Source organism: Oncorhynchus kisutch, linkage group LG3 (genome assembly GCF_002021735.2).
Source record: "Oncorhynchus kisutch isolate 150728-3 linkage group LG3, Okis_V2, whole genome shotgun sequence".
NCBI classification, from domain to species: Eukaryota; Metazoa; Chordata; class Actinopteri; order Salmoniformes; family Salmonidae; genus Oncorhynchus; species Oncorhynchus kisutch.
Window position 1 is genome coordinate 40,693,459 of NC_034176.2, and position 21,260 is coordinate 40,714,718.

At 44.1% G+C, this 21,260-nt stretch overlaps 1 protein-coding gene across 1 annotated transcript; it reads left to right on the top strand.

Moving 5' to 3' along the window:
• Positions 1-803: 803 nt before the first annotated feature.
• On the top strand, positions 804-20,159 carry LOC109883008 (leucine zipper putative tumor suppressor 3). The gene is made up of 8 exons (XM_031806197.1): positions 804-1,026; positions 6,921-7,760; positions 10,436-10,873; positions 11,089-11,256; positions 11,420-11,548; positions 11,624-11,815; positions 12,029-12,259; positions 17,394-20,159. Exons 2-8 carry the CDS (start codon positions 7,032-7,034, stop codon positions 18,258-18,260), a joined length of 2,754 nt encoding a protein of 917 aa, XP_031662057.1. The 5' UTR covers positions 804-1,026; positions 6,921-7,031; the 3' UTR covers positions 18,261-20,159.
• The last annotated feature ends 1,101 nt before the right edge of the window (positions 20,160-21,260 follow it).

Sequence of the window (21,260 nt, forward strand, 5' to 3'; positions counted from 1 at the left end):
TATTTTAGAAACAGAAGGTCCAGATTGTCTAGCCCAGTTGATTTGTAGGGGTCCAGATTTTACAGCTCTTTCAGAACATCAGCTATCTGGATTTGGGTGAAGGAGAAATGGGGGAGGCTTAGGCAAGTTGTGTGCATTATATCATCTGTGACTGCATGGGCAGCACGTGGAGGCTATAACTCATAGGAATCCCTCCCCAGTTCACTACTTTGACTAATTAAAATGTCGGAAGCATGGTGGAAGCCCTCAAAGGCCCTGCCCATGCTAAAATTGCATTTTTGCCACTAGAGGCCTCTATCATTCTCTATGGGTGGGGCTCAGCGATGGCAATAATTTCCCATTATTTTCTCATTGGAGGGGCCTTCAAGTGGATTATTCCCAGTGGTATGCTGGTATTTGCACATTTACGAGGTGTTATGAACACAGCAATACACCTCTCAACCCTGTAGCAGTATGGACAGTCACTTAACAGCCATGACATCTTGATGAACACTGTCCATGTCTCAGTCTCTGTGTGTTGACTTGAGCTTCTCTCTTGACTTTCTATGACTTTCTCTCTTCAACATACTGTTACACCACACATTACTTTATGCACCTAGAGTCAATAATACTGGTAGGAATATATTCCCAATTTCCTTTAATTGCGCCATCCCAGACAAATTGTATTTAAAGGACTATATGTGGTCGAAAATATGATTACAGCTATTTCCAATACTTTTGATTGATAGATGATGACAGTAGCCTGTAGTCTTTGCTCTTGTATGGTTGAGTGGTGCAAAAAGGGGCGTTTCTGTCGTGCAGAAGAAGAGGCGTGTCTGGGTTGTTTGGTTACAGCTGATTATCGCGACATCCGCTGCCTCCATCATCAATACAACACCGACTGCGACTATTATCGGGGAAAAAAACATCCACTGACAACATTTCATTATCCTTCAGAACCGACCGGAACGGGGCCAAGGCTATTTTTAACGAACAAACTGCTGTTACGATCATCGTGTCTCGAAACCAACAGTGGTGCTGAAAACAGTGAGTAGGCTATGTTATAGACAGGGCATACGGATGTAAGGGTTCGATACGGTATCCCAGGCTACATCAAAGCGGCTCAGACAATGACAAATACGTGTTATTTGACTTCAACTGTAATCATTTCAATCTAATAATAACTGTTCATGTTTCAGGAAACCCAGTCGTGCTATTCGAATCCTGATATAGTCACGTTGAGATGGAGAGAGAAGGTGGGAGGGATGAGAGATGTGGATAGAATCATGGGTGAGAGTAAAGGAGACCATATCAGTAGAGAGACCGTGTGTTAGTTAGGCTGCTACTATAGCTTACCCGAGTGGAATTAAATTGTGTAGAAGGACATGGAGTGGGGGTTATAGCCTATCTGGCAGGAGCGACTCATTCTTTCTCTCTCTCTCTCTCTCTCTCTCTCTCTCTCTCTCTCATCTTCTCTTCCTCTCTCATGTCAATGCATTGAGGGTACTGTTGAATACTGTATGCCGTCACACATTACAGTCTGTAATGTCTTGACCGCAGGGGAGAGTTTGTCAGCAATCGCTCCATCTAAATTTCATTGCAGATTGAAAGGTGCAAGAGTAGCAAGATGTAACCTGGTGTAGTTGTCAACAATTGTGTACCTACGCACACACAACCACACTTCATAACAGCACGTGCCTCTTTGCCGCGCTCTCACTCACTGCCTTGTAGGCAGGACCTAATCGCCCACTCAAGCTGCACAAAGATACGCACGCACACACACACACACACATTCACACACACATGTTGCACACATAAGTAATTTATAAGTTCAGAAACAACCTGAATAGTAACTAATAGTAACTGAATGTTTGCTATTCTGCACAGTTCATTGCTAAATCTTGGTCAGGTCCTTATTGTAAAAGAGAATGTGTTCTCAATGTCTTACCTGGTGAAATAAAGGCGAAATAAATCTAAATATTGGACGTTGCATACAGTGGTTGCTCCACTAAAAGATTTGCGATTATGCTGCTGTACTTAGAGGTAATTTATGGTTTAGTACGATACCCTGCGTCATCACTTCATTGTTCCAGACCAGCACAAGGGGGAGTTAGAGCACTGATTATGCTTTTGGGGCCTACTGTCTCGCTAACTGACAATGAATGGGTGACATAAACATAAATAGAAACTGATAATTGTGCACGACTTCAGTATTACTTACTTAAACTGTAGTTACACTAAGGTTTTTATTATTTTATTTTATTAGAATTATTTTGTTCTTACTGTAGTAGTGTAGCCCACTCCCGACCGGTCACGTTGTACAGCACCTGAGTGGCGCAATGGTCTAAGACGCTGCATAGCAGTGCAAGCTGGTTCAATACCTGCGCCGGCCTTGACTGAGGGACTCATGAGACGACTAGGTTTTTGGTTTCTCTCCCTCTAAAAAAAGAAATTGTCACACCCTGATCTGTTTTGCCTTTTTGGGATTGTCTCCACCCCCCTCCAGGTGTTACCCATCTTCCCCATTATCCCCTGTGTATTTATACCTATGTTCTCTGTTTGTCTGTTGCCAGTTCGTTTTGTTTCGTCAAGCCTACCATCGTTTTCCCCTCTGTTCTTGTCTCTCGATTGTTCCTGTTTTCTAGTTTTCTGCCTGCCCAGACCCTGAGCCTGCCTGCATTCCTGTACCTTTGCCACACCTATCTGGATTACTCCGCCCCTGCCTGCCTTGACCTGTCGTTTGCCTGCCCCTGTTGGATTAATAAACTGTTGCTAATTCAACATTGTCTGCATCTGGGTCTTACCTGAAACGTGATATAAATAAATAATTCTAAATAGCAAACTGGCTTTATTTACAAATTAGTAACAATGTCACCCGATGTTCAAGAATGGCCTTTTTCTCACTCATTTTACGTTATATGGAATAATCTCCAAAATATTGTTATTTTTTAAATAAACTATTATTATTCATTTTGAATTATATAAAAGCATTAGATATTCTCACAGATATATTATTAATCCTGTTATTAGCAGGACAATATTGGATATATTGGTCATATTGGTCATGGCTCATGAGTGGCGCACAATGGGATTGCCTTGCATTTCTCCAGCTGTATCCACTGAAAGCACGCAAGGTTCAAGGCACGAGGGCAGGGGGCATGGGAGGGGCCGCAGTGCGGCGCACAGAAGATGGACCTAGCCCATGGGAAGGAGGAGGGGGTGGAGCCACACTGGGTAGCACAGAGTAACACTGTAAGGGTCACTGTAAGGGAGCTGACTAGGGAAATGTTCCCGCTGTTCTTAGTGCCAGTCTGCACTAAGTCAAACTAAAACAATGTAACTAATAATGTCATCTTTATGCTTTCGTTAATTAAATAATGATAAAAAATACTCAGAAGCCGATGTTTATTTAGTTATGGATCCATAATGAATTACTATGGGAATAAATATCACTGAATTACAGAAATATTGGAACAAAGTTGTCTAATGCAGGTAAACAAATGGTTGATTACTGGAAAATACTTTTTCAAACTCACACAGTCACGTTGTACAGTGCCATTATGGCTATTAGCAGGTAGTTGGACAATAGACTTGCCTAGAAGGAGGGTAGGGGGATAATTCTATCGTCAAATGTATTTCTTAGTTAGGTTGGCTGTATCACAACGGGCCATGATTGGTTGCAATTTCAGTTTAATCCACCAGAAAAGACTAAACAAATAATACTACAAAATGTATTATTATAATGTATCACATCCAACCGTGATTGGGAGTCCCATAGGGACTTTGCCTTTACAAATATTATTTTGGCCATTATTCAGATTACAATCGCTCACTTTTGTTTTTTTGAAAACAAAATAACCTCCAAAATATTGTTATATATTATCAAGTTGATGGCACAGTCATTTTAAAAAATATATATATTTCACCCTTATTTAACCAGGTAGGCCAGTTTAACCAGGTAGGCCAGTTGAGAAGTTCTCATTTACAACTGCGACCTGGCCAAGATAAAGCAAAGCAGTGCGACACAAACAACAACACAGAGTTACACTTGGAATAAACAAACGCACAGTCATTAACACAATAGGAAAAAAATCTATATACATTGTGTGCAAATGGCGTGAGGAGGCAATAAATAGGCCATAGTAGCGAAGTAATTACAATTTAGCAAATTAACACTGGAGTGATAGATGTGCAGATGATGATGTGCAAGTAGAAATACTTGTGTGCAAAAGAGCAAAAAAGTAAATATAAACAATATGGGGATGATGTAGGTAGATTGGATGGGCTATTTACAGATAGGCTGTGCACAGCTGTAGTGATCGATTAGCTGCTCCGATAGCTGATGTTTAAAGTTAGTGAGGGAGATATAAGTCTCCAACTTCAGCGATTTTTGCAATTCATTCCAGTCATTGGCAGCAGAGAACTGGAAGGAAAGGCGGGATGACCAGTGAGATATACCTGCTGGAGCACGTGCTACGAGTGGGTGTTGTTATCATGACCAGTGAGCTGAGTTAAGGCAGAGCTTTATCTAGCAAAGACTTATAGATGACCTGGAGCCAGTGGGTCTGGCGACGAATATGTAACGAGGGCCAGCCGACGACAGCATACAGGTCGCAGTGGTGGGTGGTATATGGGGCTTTGGTGACGAAACAGATGGCTATGTGATAGACTGCATCCCATTTGCTGAGTAGAGTGTTGGAGGCTATTTTGTAAACAACATCGTCGAAGATCGGTAGGATAGTCAGTTTTACAAGGGTATTTTTGGCGGCATGAGTGAAGGAGGCTTTGATGTGAAATAGGAAGGAGAGTTTACAGTTTAGCCAGACACCTAGGTATTTGTAGTTGGCCACATATTCTAAGTAAGAACCGTCCAGAGTAGTGATGCTAGTCTGGCGGGCGGGTGCGGGCAGCGATCGGTTGAAAAGCAAGCGTTTAGTTTTACTAGGGTTGGAGGCCACGGAAGGAGTGTTGTATGGCATTGAAGATTGTTTGGAGGTTTATTAACAGTGTCCAAAGAAGGGCCAGATGTATACAGAATGGTGTCATCTGCGTAGAGGTGGATCAGAGAATCACCCGCAGCAAGAGCGACATCGTTGATATATACAGAGAAAAGAGTCAGCCCGAGAATTTAACCCTGTGGTACCCCCCATATAGACTGCCAGAGGTCCAGACAACAGGCCCTCCGATTTTACACAATGAACTCTATCTGAGAAGTAGTTAGTGAACCAGGCGAGGCAGTCATTAGAGAAACCAAGGCTGTTGAGTCTGCCGATAAGAATACAGTGATTGACAGAGTCGAAAGCCTTGGCCAGGTCGATGAAGACGGCTGCACAGTACTGTCTTTTATCGATGGCGGTTATGATATCGTTTAGTACCTTGAGCGTGGCTGAGGTGCCCCCGTAACCAGCTCGGAAACCGGATTGCACAGCGGAGAAGGTACGGTGGGATTCGAAATGGTCAGTGATCTGTTTATTAACTTGGCGGCACCTATATAAAGCTGAGTGACTCGCTCATTCATGGCTTTGGATACAAAATAAATAAGTACCAACATTCTTTCTGATAGTCTTTAGCAAAGAAATGTTTTGGTTATTCTGACCTGGACACCATGCACAGTATTATAATAACCCATTTTGGGCTATTAGCATGACAATATACCTTGACCAACACCTGTCTGTATTTTGATCATTTGTGAATGGGGCCTCCCCAGTGGCGCAGCTGTCACCACATCGCAATGCAAAATGCGTTGCTACAGATACCCGTGCCGGCCGCCACCGGGAGACCCATGAGGCGGCTTTTGGTTTTCATTTAGAATCCTCCAATCCTCTATATGTAATTATTTGCGGAGAGTCACGTCATATTTTTCAATATACTGTAGGCCTACCGTAGGCGACATGAGTCTCACTCGTGTTGAGTAATGTGCTGTTAAAAGTGGTGTAGGTCTTATTTATTTAAAGAGCATATTGAAGTCTAGAAGGATTTGAAGCAATAGCCTACAACTATTTTAGCACCGTTTTGCGCTGCTCTGAGACAAGCATGGGGACTGGTCTTGATAAATCAATGAGATTTTTATTTTCACTGAATCTCCGTTTGGATATTGGTTAGACTATATTTAGAAAATGTGTGTGTAGAAATGTTATGCTCTTAGCGTAACCTTTATTTAACTAGGCAAGTCCATTAAGAACAAATTCTTATTTACAAGGACAGCCTACTCCTTCCATCCTGTCGGGGAAATTGAACCCCAGTCTCCCACGTGCCCACACAACACAGGGATTCTTTAGCTAAATGTAGTACTGTAGCCTACTCCCGACCGTCACATTGTACAGCGAAATATTTTCCGTTCCATCCTAACAGAAACCCAGAGGGTTCGTTTTTCTTGGAATAGAAACACCATAATATTAATCTAATTAATTAAGCAACATTTCTTAAAATCAGTCCCATATACTTTGTTCTTACAAAAAAAGGTTTTACATTCTCTAGTACAGCCTCTATTGAAGACTATCAAATGCTTCTCATAGATGCCCTCTGGTGGTCAAACTAGCACTAACTAGCATTAATGGTACCAGTGGTTGGCACTTAAATAACCTGCCATAGAATTCTGCGGCACCACGCAAGCTGTGCTGCAGTAGGCTGCAACTTTTAAAGGACGAACCACTGTACTACAACACCATTTGACCGGAACTGTTATATTTTTAAACATTGTATTCCACTGTGTAGCATAATTGTTTAGACAGATGATCCAACCTCATTCATAGACAGTGTAAATACCTGTATTACTGCCTCTGCCTTCTGCTACCATCTGGATGAACAGTCTATTTGCATGAGGGTACTTATGAAGAGCACATTATTAACTTCTCTCTCTCCCTCCTCCTCCTCCTCCTCCTCCTCCTCCTCCTCCTCCTCCTCCTCCTCCTCCTCCTCCTCCTCCTCCTCCTCCTCCTCAGTGTGTGTGCCTCCAGTACCTCCTTTAACCCTTGATGACCCACACTGCTTCCCAGTGTGTGAGGCTGAGTGACTCTCTGTCCCCTCTAACCCCTCACCCCTGACCCCCCATCATGGGCAGTGTGGGTAGTGGAGTGGCAGGGGAGCAGGAGTTTGCCATGAAGTCCGTGGGCACTAGGACCACCCTGCCTCGCGCTCCGCCCCTGTCTCGCCGTTGCCCCGCCGACCGTAGCTGCAGCGCCGAACGACTCCCCCCACTCCCAGCAACAGCCTCCGAGGGAACCGCGTCTTGTGAAGAACGAGGAAGTATTAGTATTGGGACCGTAACTGGGAAAGACCGGCCCCCGGACTCTGACACAGACCGTACCGCTACAACTGCATCCAACTGTGACCGGGGGGATACAGGGGTGGGATACGGAAATGGAGCAGGAAGGAGGGAGAGTGGAGAGAGGGAGAGTGGAGGGAGGGAAAGGGAGAGTAGAGAGAAGGATAGGGAGAGTAGAGAGTGGGAGAAAGAGAGGGAGTGGGAGAGGGAAAGAGAAAAGGAGAGGGCAGAAAGGGATAGAGACAGGGTAGAGAGGGAGAGGGACAGAGAGCGGGAGAGAGAGAGGGTAGAGAGAACGAGAGAGAGGGTTGAGAGAGCGAGGGAAAGAGAGCCACGAGGAGGGGTTGTGAGTCTGGATGTATGCAGTAACTTGGTGGGACTGGGGGGAAATGATATTGGTACTGGGATGACCCCCCACCAACAAAGAGACACTGGAGGAACCAAAACAGACAATCACAACAACCCTCCAAACCACAACCCACCCAAAATCCTGCCTGTCTCTGGCAAACTAGAGCAGGTATGTTCCTTTTCTCAAACAATTATGTTTGTAGCTAGGGTCATGTGGCTTATTGGCATAGTGAGTTAGTTCACAATTAGATCACAGCAAAACCAGGGTTGTGTGGGTTTGATTCCTGCATGGGACACACATACTCTGCTGTATCCCTATATCATTGCAGTTACATAAAGACTTTATGATTACACTGTTATATAATTACTTGACTATCTTATAATAACTGATGAAATAGAATTTGACATGGTGAAAAGGTCTTACAAATAAATATTGCCATAGTATTTCATAATGATTTCTAGTGTTTACTGATTTAAGACATTGACGTAAAGGCTTTAAACGAGAATAACGGCACATTTCGAAAATCGCACATCTCGGTCACTCGGAGAAAACGCTATCTTCAGCTCTAGATAGAACTTAGCTCTGTCACAGGGAAAATACTCCATTCGGCAAGTCCAGTCGATTGTGAGATATGGCGTATACATTTTACGTCATAAATTTGGGTCATTGGTTCACTGTTTGACCTTTTCTGAGATCTCTGCCAAGCAAGGTGGTAACCGCAGCTAACTCATGCAACAACACACACATGAGGGTTGCTCCTCATGAACACAACAACACCGTCAGTTTTCAAAATAGCCCAAATCAGACTTTAGCACATCAGACCCAACACAACACCCCTCAGTAGTAGCCTATTTCATTTGTCTTTTTCAATGCTCTGGAAACCAATCAGAAAATGCTGTGCACTAAAGATGGTATTGTAGCCACACAAATACAATAGAAGATAATTGTCGATCTCATCAGAAACACTGATCACAACCTTTATCTCCTAAATTATGTCGCTGGTGTAATTTTGTTAGAATTTTGGAATATGTAAGGTTTTTACCAGTTTCAAGTCTATCCAGGCTCGAGTCCCGTAAGCGAAACAACACAGCTGAAGTAAAGTTTCACCCAAATTTGTATTTATTCTTTTTATATATTTTTGGTAATTTTACCTCCTTTTTTTCTCATCAATTTCCCGATATTACGATCTTGTCTCATCACTGCAACTCCCCAACGGGCTCGGGAGAGGCGAAGGTCAAGTCATGCGTCCTGCCGAACATGACCCGCCAAACCGTGCTTCTTAACACCCACCCGCTTAACCCGGAAGTTATCCGCACCAATGTGTCAGAGAAAACACAGTTCAACTGACGCCTGAAGTCAGCCTGCAGGCGCCCGGCCCGCCACAAGGAGTCGCTAGAGCGCAATGAGCCAAGTAAAGCCCCCCCGGCCAAACCCTCCCCTAACCCGGATGACGCTGGACCTATTGGGTGCCGCCTTATGGGACTCCCAATCCCGGCCGGTTGTGATACAGTCTGGGATCAAACTCCAGGCTGTAGTGACGGCGCAACACTGCAATGCTGTGCCTTAGACCGCTGTGCCACTCGGGAGGTGTTTCACCCATATTTTCGCTAAGAAAATATCCACCTAGTTTTCTGTCATGTCACCCATCCAAATCAAATAATTCTATGTGTCTGCCTTTTGTCTTTATAAACTTGTACATAGCCATGTTCCATGATATGGAGTAATCCAATGACCAACACAGCAGCTGTTGATTGCAGTGATCATTATTCATCATATATGCTATATATAATCAATACACAACTTTGAAGGAGTAGGGTATTTGATGCAAACATAGGCTGTAAGAATACTTTTTTCATTTGATAAAATTAGCCTACATTTTCACATTCTCTTGCTCGCTCGAGGAAGGCAATTTGTCCCTGCTTGCAAACGGAATCTCCTGCATAATTTCTGTAAATTATTGTCATTATTCTACCAATTTGTAAATGTAGGCTGATAAAAAATGTAAATAAATCATATTTGATCTACCCCAATGAGCATCAATCACATACTATATCTACTGTATCTATTATATCTGCACAAAACATTTTTCCAATGATATGTTTGCTGTCAGCTGGCTACTGTAGAAAAGTTAGAATGTCATGAAACATTTGTTGCATAACTTAGCCTTTTAGCCCATATGTGTCATGCTATGAAGTAGACATTATGTTGCACACTCAGTAGTCTTTCCCTCTCATTTTAATAGATATATTTTGCTGTAGTGATCTGATCACACCATGCAACGAGGGATGTAGCCTACAGTCAGAGAGGGAAGATGGACAATGTTGACAGGCAGGTTAAATTATGTCCAATGGGGTTGCAAGCTTAAAGTGTGAGGCAGGATTAGGTCGGCTCCTTTCCTCTTTGCTTGGCAGAGATCTCAGAAAAGGTCAAATTGTGAACCAGCGAGCCAAATTTATCACATATCTCACAATCGGTTGGACTTCCAAAATGTAGTATTTTTGCTGTGACAGAACGTTTATATTTTTCATAGATTTGCATTATTCCACAAAGTTTTCTCTAGCGCTGCAGTGAGTGTGGGATGTCTAACCCTGTGACATTGCTCTGCCTCTACCTCGCTCTCTCTGAGTGAGAGAGGTTCGCACTTTGACAGACAGTCCAACAACGAGTCAGGGGGGTTTAGGAACATAGACACATTTTTTTCCTTCTAAATTTGCTGTTATTCCCCTTTAATGTGTTGTTTTGCTAACAGTTTCCTCTCCTGTTTCTTTATAACCATCTCTACCCATATCGCTCTTTACCCAAATCTCTCTCTCCTTCCTCCCCCTTTGCCTTCAACTCTCTAGAACAACTCCGGGCTGGTTCGTCCTTCTGCCTTCAAACCAGTGGTTCCCAAAAGCTTTCACTCCATGCAGAACCTCGTAGGCCAAACCAGTAGTGGTGAGGGTAGGGTTGCGGGAGGGCGTAGAGAAGGAGGAGCAGGGGGAGGAGAACCAGGGGCAGTTCCAGAGGCCCTCCTTCTAGACCAGGACAGCCCAGGAAGAGGCAGCTTCCGGGCAGAGGGAGCAGGAGGGGGTGAGGGTAAAGGAGGGGTCCAGGGGGGGATGTCAGATTCGGGGAGAAACTCCTTGACCAGCCTGCCCACCTACACAGGCTCTGGGTCGGGCTATGTGCACCCAGCGGCCCTGGGTACTCTCAGTGCTTCTACCAGCCATATCAACAGACTGGGGACCACAGCTGGAGCTGCAGTGGCTCAGGACAAGCTGGAGAAACCAGGCTACCAGGTGGGTAGGGTCTTTTGAACATAATTACAGACACTGCAGTCGACTCCAAATGAGTTCACATTTGATAAGCATTAACATACTTTTAGCATAGTGCAGTTTACCAGCAGCAATTCATATACTGTACATTGTTTTTACTTGCTCTGGGTATCTGCACCTATCCAGTTTGGTACCAGTCCAGTGTGGACTGTATATGAATCTATGTGAGACTATTCCAGAATGGGCTGAGTGCCTCGGACAGTGGCCACTCCTCTTCAGGAAAGAGCTCCTCATCCTATCAGAGGCTGAGCCACCTGGGGGACACCCCAGCACCCCTTCGCCCCTCGCCTTCCTCTGATGACGTCATCCAAGACCTGGAGGACCGGCTCTGGGAGAAGGAACAAGAGGTGAGAGGTGAAAGGTCATTTAGTGGTCAAGGGTGATTTATTTGAGTAGATTTCATGGATGTAGCAATTGCTTCAGTCAGTGCAAACAATCCTTCCCTCCTCTCCTTCCCTCCTCTCCTCTCCTGAGCTCTCTCTCTCTCTCTCCTCTCCTCCCCTCTCCCAGGTGCAGCACATGCATCGTAACTTGGACCAGAGCGAGGCAGCCATCGTCCAGGTTTTTGAGGAGAAGCAGCGCGTGTGGGAGAGACAGATGGAAGAGCTGAGACAGAACTATGCCTCCCGCCTGCAGCAGGTGACCACACATTCCACAGCGGCATTAACCAATAAGAATCCACCAAATGTTGTTCATCTCTTCCTCCGTGTACAGGTGACGCGCCGCGCCCAGCGCTCCCAGAATGCCCTGCAGGCCCAGATCACCCATCTGTCGCAGGACAAGCGGCGCCTGCAGGAGGAGATGCCTGCCTTGCTGGCCCAGAGAGAAGAGCTGGAGAGGAAGTGTCTGGACTTCAGGAAGGAACAGGCCGACATACTGCCACGCCTGGAGGAGACCAAGTGGGAGGTTTGTGTGGTGGTGGTGGTGTGTGTGTGTGTGTGTGTGTGTGTGTGTGTGTGTGTGTGTGTGTGTGTGTGTGTGTGTGTGTGTGTGTGTGTGTGTGTGTGTGTGTGTGTGTGTGTGTGTGTGTGTTTGTGCATGGAGCGTCGGTGTGAGCAGCCCCATAACGCTGCAGCTCTACCTTACTACACTATTTGCTTTCCCTGCTGTGTGCTCCAGGTATGTCAGAAAGCGGGGGAGATCTCCCTGCTGAAGCAGCAGCTGAGGGAGAGCCAGGTGGAGGTGACCCAGCGGGCGGGAGAGATGGTGGCCCTCAGGGGTCAGTTGAAAGAGGCCAACGCTCAGCTGAGAGACCGGGAGGAGGTCATGCTGGGCCTCAAGGACTCCTACACCAACAAGAGCCTGGAGCTGGAGCGCTGCCAGGGAGAGCTAAGAAGGACGCTGACTGAGGTAGCTATACACATACAGACCTGTAAGTCACATTTCTGATGACACAAATATGTGACACTAGATGGGATATCCTGTTGTTTTAGAGTTAGGGGTCAAAATGAAACCGGACCATACACACACAAACAGTATATGCACACTAGTGCTGAGTGATTAAACAACTCATTGACCGACGTCGGTTCAATTATTTGAATTCCCTTGATGTAGTTATTTTTCTGTGAGCTCAATGTGCACATTGTACAGTTCCTTTAGTGACAAATGAGATCCAAACTTAACAGTTCGATGTAGTAGGGAGTTGTTGTTTCCAACAGGACCGTAATTCTATATAGTTTAGTACATAAAACGTGGTAATTTTTTACAATAACCATAATCCATTGGGCATCTACTTGTCCGGTCTGCATTTAATTTACGCCTACTAAGTTAGGTTAGTGTGGTAAAACACGGAGAGGGACAGAAGAATGTGTGATCGTGACGTGATATATAGAGAATCTGTTGCTTGGCGAAGTGTCTCTACCTGAAAATATATGCTCTAAGTGATTGATAGTTGGTATTCAGCAGTCTTAAAAGTATGCCTTATTTACTTTGGAGAACTACAAAACAGTGATTTTGTCAGACAGCGTAGGCAGCAGCTCTATAGAGATGAGATGATGACTTGGAATGAAATGATAAAGTCAGCGAATAAAACAAATGTACTATACACAACAATTTTATTAAAGCAAAGTGAATAAATGATGGTAGTAAGCAGTAATGAGCAGTCACTACTAAGGTTTCACATTTTGGGGAATATTCAGAGGTGGAAACTTTCCGTGGGAATTAACGTGAATATATGGGAATTAACGGAAATATATGCAAATTAATATTAATATAATTTAAATATAGATGTTTTTTGCATTGGATATATTTACGATATCATATGGAAACAGAAACATAAACCTTTTACCTTATCATTGAAAATGATTAAATCCTTCCGATATAAATGTTAAAAACTATTTAGTTACGAATTGAACTTTAATTAAATGAGTTGACTCTTCACATGGGATGATTTCACTGAACAACAAAAGAAAGGGAATATTGAATGATCCCCAATGATCCACTGCATCTCCCAAAAACGTTTTCAACATGATAGTCTTTGGTTGTCTGCCTCTCAGGCTTCCATGTCTTCTCCGTGGACCTCGTCAATGTCCACCTCTTGAACATCAGACTCTGAAGCCTAATCTTCACTGTCACTTTCCAACCTTGTTGAGGATGGCTCATTGTCAGGCTCAAAAAGCCTCAAATTTGCCCGGATGGCCACCAATTTTTCAACCCTTGTATTGGTCAGCCTGTTGCTTGCTTTGGTGTGTGTTCCCAAACAAGGACCAGTTGCACTCTGGCGGCTGATGTTGGTGGGATTTGGAGGATGATGGAGGCAACAGAAGAAGGAACCTCAGATTCACAAAGTCCCTTCCATCAGGTGGCTGATGAGATATGTTGGCACGATTGCCATATTGCATCTCCATCCCAAAGCCCTTGTTGGAAGTGTACTTCGCCAGACTGCCAAGAACCTTGCCCTCATCCATATGTGATATGTGATATGTGATATGGCCATTTCTTGGAGAGTCTCCTTCCCCTCCAGGAGACTGTCAAACATGATGACAATACCACCCCAATGGGTGTTGCTGGGCAGCTTCAATGTGATGCTCTTATTCCTCTCTCTTTGCTTGGTGAGGTAGATTGCTGCTATAACTTGATGACCTTTCACATACCTAACCATTTACTTGGCTCTCTTGTAGAGTGTATCCATTGTTTTCAATGCCATGATGTCCTTGAGCATATTCAATACATGAGCAGCACAGCCACTTTAGACCAAGCAGCCTTCATGTTTGTAGCATTGTCTGTCACCAGTGCAAATATCTTCTGTGGTCCAAGGTCATTGATGACTGCCTTCAGCTCATCTGCAATGTAGAGACTGGTGTGTCTGTTGTCCCTTGTGTCTGTGGTCTTGTAGAATACTGGTTGAGTGGTGGAGATGATGTAGTTAATTATTCCTTGCCAACGAACAATCGACCAGCCATCAGAGATGATTGCAATACAGTCAGCTTTCTCTATGATTTGCTTGACCTTCACTTGAACTCTGTTGAACTCTGCACCCAGCAAATGAGTAGATAAAGCATGTCTTGTTGGAGGGGTGTATGCTGGGCGAAGAACATTCAGAAATCTCTTCCAATACACATTGCCTGTGAGCATCAGAGTTGCATAGTTGCATACACAGCTCGAGCAAGACATTCATCAGCATTTCTCTGACTACGTCACTCCATTGAGTCAAAAAAACGTCTAATTCCAGGAGGACCATGAACTATTGCTATCGATAAGGTGTCTGATTTATAATTTTCACCTCAAATAGAAGTAGAGGGACTTTGGTCAGAGGTTGCTTGTTGTGAGCGCTGAGGGAACTATGCACTTGGTCAGATGAGTCTGCATCTTTGTTGCATTCTTCACGTATGATTTGGCACTGTATTTGCAAATGTACACAGCTTTTCCTTCTACATTAGCTGCAGTGAAATGTCTCCACACATCAGATAGTGCCCGTTGCATTTTCCTGTAAAGATTAGGGAAAAAATTGTAATAAAAAACAAATCCAATTCCATGTACAGATAAATAGTTAAGCAATTAGATTGTACAACTCCTTTGTAAGATAAATGTTTTAAAATGAAACAGGTATGGAAACAGGTGAATTAACACTCCTCAGTTAGCAGGCTCAAGCAAGCTAAAACCCACATGGTAGCAAAAACTAACTAGCAGAGATTGTTAACAAGTTAGAAATGATTTTAACACACTTTTCTGTGTTCTACTATTTACTAGTTAATAAATCATCATGTATGTCATATAAAATACACTGCTCAAAAAAATAAAGGGAACACTTAAACAACACAATGTAACTCCAAGTCAATCATACTTCTGTGAAATCAAACTGTCCACTTAGGAAGCAACACTGATTGACAATACATTTCACATGCTGTTGTGCAAATGGAATAGACAACAGGTGGAAATTATAGGCAATTAGCAAGACACCCCCAATAAAGGAGCGGTTCTGCAGGTGATAACCACAGACCACTTCTCAGTTCCTATGCTTCCTGGCTGATGTTTTGGTCACTTTTGAATGATGGCGGTGCTTTCACTCTAGTGGTAGCATGAGACAGAGTCTACAACCCACACAAGTAGCTCAGGTAGTGCAGCTCATCCAGGATGGTACATCAATGCGATCTGTGGCAAGAAGGTATGCTGTGTCTGTCAGCGTAGTGTCCAGAGCATGGAGGCGCTACCAGGAGACAGGCCAGTACATCAGGAGACATGGAGGAGGCCGTAGGAGGGCAACAACCCAGCAGCAGGACCGCTACCCCCGCCTTTGTGCAAGAAGGAGCAGGAGGAGCACTGCCACAAATGTGCATGTGTCTGCTCAAACGGTCAGAAACAGACTCCATGAGGGTGGTATGAGGGCCCGATGTCCACAGGTTGGGGTTGTGCTTACAGCCCAACACCGTGCAGGATGTTTGGCATTTGCCAGAGAACACCAAGATTGGCAAATTCGCCACTGGCGCCCTGTGCTCTTCACAGATGAAAGCGGGTTCACACTGAGCACATGTGACCAACGTGACAGTCTGGAGACGCCGTGGAGAATGTTCTGCTGCCTGCAACATCCTCCAGCATGACCGGTTTGGCGGTGGGTCAGTCATGGTGTGGGGTGGCATTTCTTTGGGGGGCCGCACAGCCCTCCATGTGCTCGCCAGAGGTAGCCTGACTGCCATTAGGTACCGAGATGAGATCCTCAGACCCCTTGTGAGACCATATGCTGGTGCGGTTGGCCTTGGGTTCCTCCTAATGCAAGACAATGCTAGACCTCATGTGTCAGGAGTGTGTCAGCAGTTCCTGCAAGAGGAAGGCATTGATGCTATGGACTGGCCCGCCCGTTCCCCAGACCTGAATCCAATTGAGCACATCTGGGACATCATGTCTCGCTCCATCCACCAACGCCACGTTGCACCACAGACTGTCCAGGAGTTGGCGGATGCTTTAGTCCAGGTCTGGGAGGAGATCCCTCAGGAGACCATCTGCCACCTGAGCATGCCCAGGCTTTGTAGGGAGGTCATACAGGCACGTGGAGGCCACACACACTACTGAGCCTAATTTTGATTTGTTTTAAGGACATTACATCAAAGTTGGATCAGCCTGTAGTGTGGTTTTTCCATTTAATTTTGAGCGTGACTCCAAATCCAGACCTCCATGGGTTGATAAATTTGATTTCCATTGATAATTTTTGTGTGATTTTGTTGTCAGCACATTCAACTATGTAAAGAAAAAAGTATTTAATAAGAATATTTCATTCATTCAGATCTAGGATGTGTTATTTTAGTGTTCCCTTTATTTTTTTGAGCAGTGTATATTCACCCCACCCAGTATTGTAATCAAAATTCATCAGAAAACATGTAGTCCTTGACTAAGACAGTGTAGTATTGTGGGCTCAATAGCATCTCATTAGTGTGCAAGATCTTGAGAATCAGCTGTATATGTGATGGAAGAGTGCACTGCACATGTGACGGAAGAATGCACTGTGCATGCAAAGGGTTGCAATTCCATTGAATTGGGGATAGTTTAACCAAAATATTAACTTCCCATGGAAATTTTCTGGAAAAATTCAGGGAAATTTACCAGAAAGTTTCCGACCGTTTGAAACCCAGTCACGACCATCATTGGACTTGTATTAATTGTTTTATTCTGTGTTGTTACAGTATTCAACCCAAATAATTTAACCAAAATTGGATTATTTTTACATTTTTAAATTTTGTTTTATACCGAACCAACCTCAAAAGGAACGAATCTCTCAGCACTACTCTATAGAGATGAGATGATGACTTGGAATCAAATAAAACAAATGTAATATGCACAACAACTGTTTCTTTTTAAGTACTATGAATAAATTATGGTTAATAAGTGATGTGCAGTAATGGACATTAACTACCATCATGGGACTTTTACAAATTGTTTTATTGTGTGTTGTTACAGCATTCAAGCCAAATAATCAAAATTTAAAACAGTGAACCAACTTCAAAAAGCTCAGAGACAGCACTAACGCACACTAAAACCTCCTTCTCTTTGTCAGGTGTCTATCCTGAGGGAGAAGATGGGTGTGTTTGAGGCGGAGGTTCTGGGTCTTAAACGAACTCTGGGGGAGCTGGGCGGAGCGGTTGATCCTGCCATAACCCAAACCCTAGCAGCAGGAAGGCTACTCCCTCAGTGGGGGGCTCTCTACTGCCTCCGCACCCCCACTGAGCCCTCATCCACCCCCCTTACCCACACCTCAGATGCCCTGCTCAGCTTTCAGAGTGATGAGGCAAAAGCCCAGAGGCAAGAGACACAGAGACAGGAGAGGCAGCAGCGTGAAGAGGCCCAGTGGTGTGACATGCAGCCACGCCAGGAGGCCCATCTCCATCAGGAATCCCAACTGCGTAAGGAAGCTCAACTTCGTCAGGAAGCCTACTTGCGTCAGGAGGCCCAGCAGCAGCAGCGCCAGGAGGCCCAGTGGGAGGAATCAGGGAACCTGCGTGAGCAGCTGGAACAGCTCCAGGGGGCATTACGTCTAGAACGTCAGCAGAGAGAGCTCCAGGCCCAAAGTTTTGACCAGGAGCGACACACCTGGATTGACGAGAAGGAGCGTGTGCTGAAATACCAGGCGCAGCTTCAGGTCAGCTATGTGGAGACTCTACAGAAAAACCAGGCTCTAGAGCAACAGGTGGGACAGCTGGGGACCAAACTTACCCCCTCCCCCTCATCTTCCATCTCCCCTCCCCCACCACCAGCACTGTCAACCCTGCCTCCCCTGCCCTCAGTCCCTCTTCCAGCCCCCATTGCACTCACCCTCTCACCCCCGCACTGTGAGGACCAGAAAGGCCCCCCTTCCCTCCTCCAGCTGCCCCCACCCTGGGCAGGTCCCTCACGCCTGGAGAGGATAGAGTCCACTGAGATTTAGAGAGGCTCCATTCCACTGAATATCAACTTGATTACAAACAACAAAAGACATATTAAGCTACAAAACAGAACTGCAACGCAAACTGTACCAGTGAATATTGTACAGTTAAAACAACCGATGCAAACGGAACAGCAGAGAACAATACAATAGAGTTTAGACTATGAACACAAACTATAATTGATTACAATACAGTATTAAAGAAAACAACAGAAAAACAAAATCAACGGCTACATTATAGAATGCAATATAAACTACATTACAAGCAAAGTACACTATATCTGAATATTAAAACTAAACTACTCAATCCTGTCAATGATAGAGTATCCATTGCTTACCAGGCAGTCTTGGTGGGAAGCAGTGACATTCAAATGGAAGCAAGATTGGCACCAAAAGTTCCAAGATGATAACATTCTAGTTTGAATGCAAATAATCATGTTATTGTTCTGGAAGGCTTGGTACCAACCTGGAGGGTAGATTGCCAAACTGCATGTCTATGATAATGGGACATGAAGTTGGGGAAACCAGAATCATATTATAGAGGATAATCAGGGGCGATGTTTTGCAGAATGTGCTTGTCTTTTCCATTTCTGGGACGATGTTTCTCTCAGAAGGTGTGTGAGAGGATTGTGATGAGAAAGTGGATGTGTCGGAAAGTGAAAATTGGGGATGAAAAATCAAAAGTGTTTTTTAATAGGAGGAAATTAGGAGAATAGTAGTATAGTTGATTGGTAGTTGTTTGGTTGGTTCCATTTCAGCTCATTTCCTGAAGTGTCTTGAGATTAAATTTAGTCGAACTCTGAATGATTCTTAATGTAGATTCAGGGATATTGGAGAACCTCCCACTAGGCACAGATGTCATTTCAACGTCTCTTCGACATTGGTTCTTCGTCATTTCATTGAAATGATGTGGAAACAACATTGATTAAACCAGTATGTGCCCAGTGGGCTGGCTCTCTTGCACTACAAACTGTCCGTGGTGACTAAAGATGAACACAAGGGGTCAGCATTGAGCTGTGTCAGAGCTCCCCACCAGCAGAGAAAATTACTTGAAAATGACTGTTTATTCCGGGGTCTGAGAAAGAGACACGGAAACACACTGGCTTTACTCGGATAGTGTCATTATTTATACTTTCAGATCATGCTTTTATGACCAAGAGTGGGAGGAGAGGAGAATACCAAGTGACAAGAGTGAGCAGAAAGAATGAGGTGAAAAAAGTGAGGACGGAGCTGAAACTGCCTTCATATGTAAAAATAGGAGGCAAGTGAGAGTACAATAGTGAAAGAATGAGAGGCTTGGTCCAGAGAAAGGCTGAATTAACTTTCACCCACCCAGCCCTTTCAAATCAGCAAGGGTGCACGTTTTCAAAATGGGATGCATCCCAAAGGAAGACATTGCCTTCCTGAGGTAGAGTTCAGACTTACTGCACTTTGTCCTATTGAGGAGATCAGACCGGAAGTAGACTCGATTAGATGTGAATAGTATGGCTTTTATGTGTTCAAGTTTATTCCAGCATACACTGCGTGTGAATATTTAAAGAAATCAAATTATTACTATTACAATTGTTATTATTATTCTTGTGAATCGGACAAGTATTATAAGCTTTTCTTGAATGTTTCTTAACTGTATATGAATGCTAGTTTAGATCTACTACATGGTTCAACCATATTGTAAGAATATGTCGAACATCAACTACTAACAATATCAACTATATCCAAAGCCATTGTTAGTTTCTTTTTTCTTGTTGGTGATGTCAACGTAATTACTGTATTGTTTTAGAGAGGAAATTGCCACCAACTTATTTTAACGGTTTTGAATTTATGTTACTACAATGGCTTGATGAAGATCACTCCTGGGTAAAATCAAACGGAATCAATAAAGATGCAAGTAAATAAACATGACTTCATTTCCAATAAGGTGATTATACACAGTGTACAAAACATTAGGAACACCTTCCTAATATTAGGTTACACCCTCTTTGCCCTCAGAACAGCCTCAATTCGTCGGGGCATGGCCTGACTCTACAAGGTGTCGAAAGCGTTCCACAGGGATGCTGGCCCATGTTGACTCCAATGCTTCCAACAGTTGTGTCAAGTTGGCTGGATGTCCTTTGAGTGGTGGACCAACAGTTGTTTCAAGTTGGCTGGACGGTGGACCATTCTAGATACACAAGGGAATGTGAAAAACCCAGCAGCGTTGCAGTTCTTGACACGTTCAAACCGGTGCACCTGGCACCTACTACAATATGATCTTGTTGCCATCTGATGCACATTCAGATGTCATAAAACAGCACTGCAAAGCTCTCCCTCCCTTGATTGTGCCTTGATTGTATTACCGTTGATGAAATCTGAAAATGTGCATGTACACCCTGGCCCATCTACTGTTGCTAGCCCAAATTCTGACTTGTGCTCTGATATCTGGTTCACTGATTTCTGCTCTCATAAAAGCCTGGGTTTTCTGCACACTAACACTAGAAGCTTATTACCTAAAATAGATACATTGGGTTCACAACTCCAATCCAGATGTGTTGGTCATTACTGAGACGTGGTTAAGAAAGAGTGTTTTGAATACTGATGTTAACCTTTCTGGTTATAACCTTTCTCGGAAAAACAGATCTTCCAAAGGTTGGGGAGTGGAAATCTTTACCAAGGATCACCTTCAGTGCTCGGTTGTCCCCACCAAGTCTGTCCCCAAACTATTTGATTTGCTGGTTTTAAGCATTAAACTTTCAAATAACTCTTTGTTGACTGTTGCTGGGTGCTATATTCCTCCATCAGCACCGGCCTGTACCCTACCTGCCCTAAGCTCTCTCCTGGCCCCTTACACTTAGTCTGAATTTGTCCTGCTAGGTTACCTAAACTGTTACATGCTTAAACCACCTGTCCTAAAGCAATGGGACTCCCTAAATCTTTCTCAGATTATCACCAATCCCACAAGGTATGACTCCAAACACCCAGAAAAAGCTACTCTCCTCGATGTTATCCTCACAAATAATCATGATA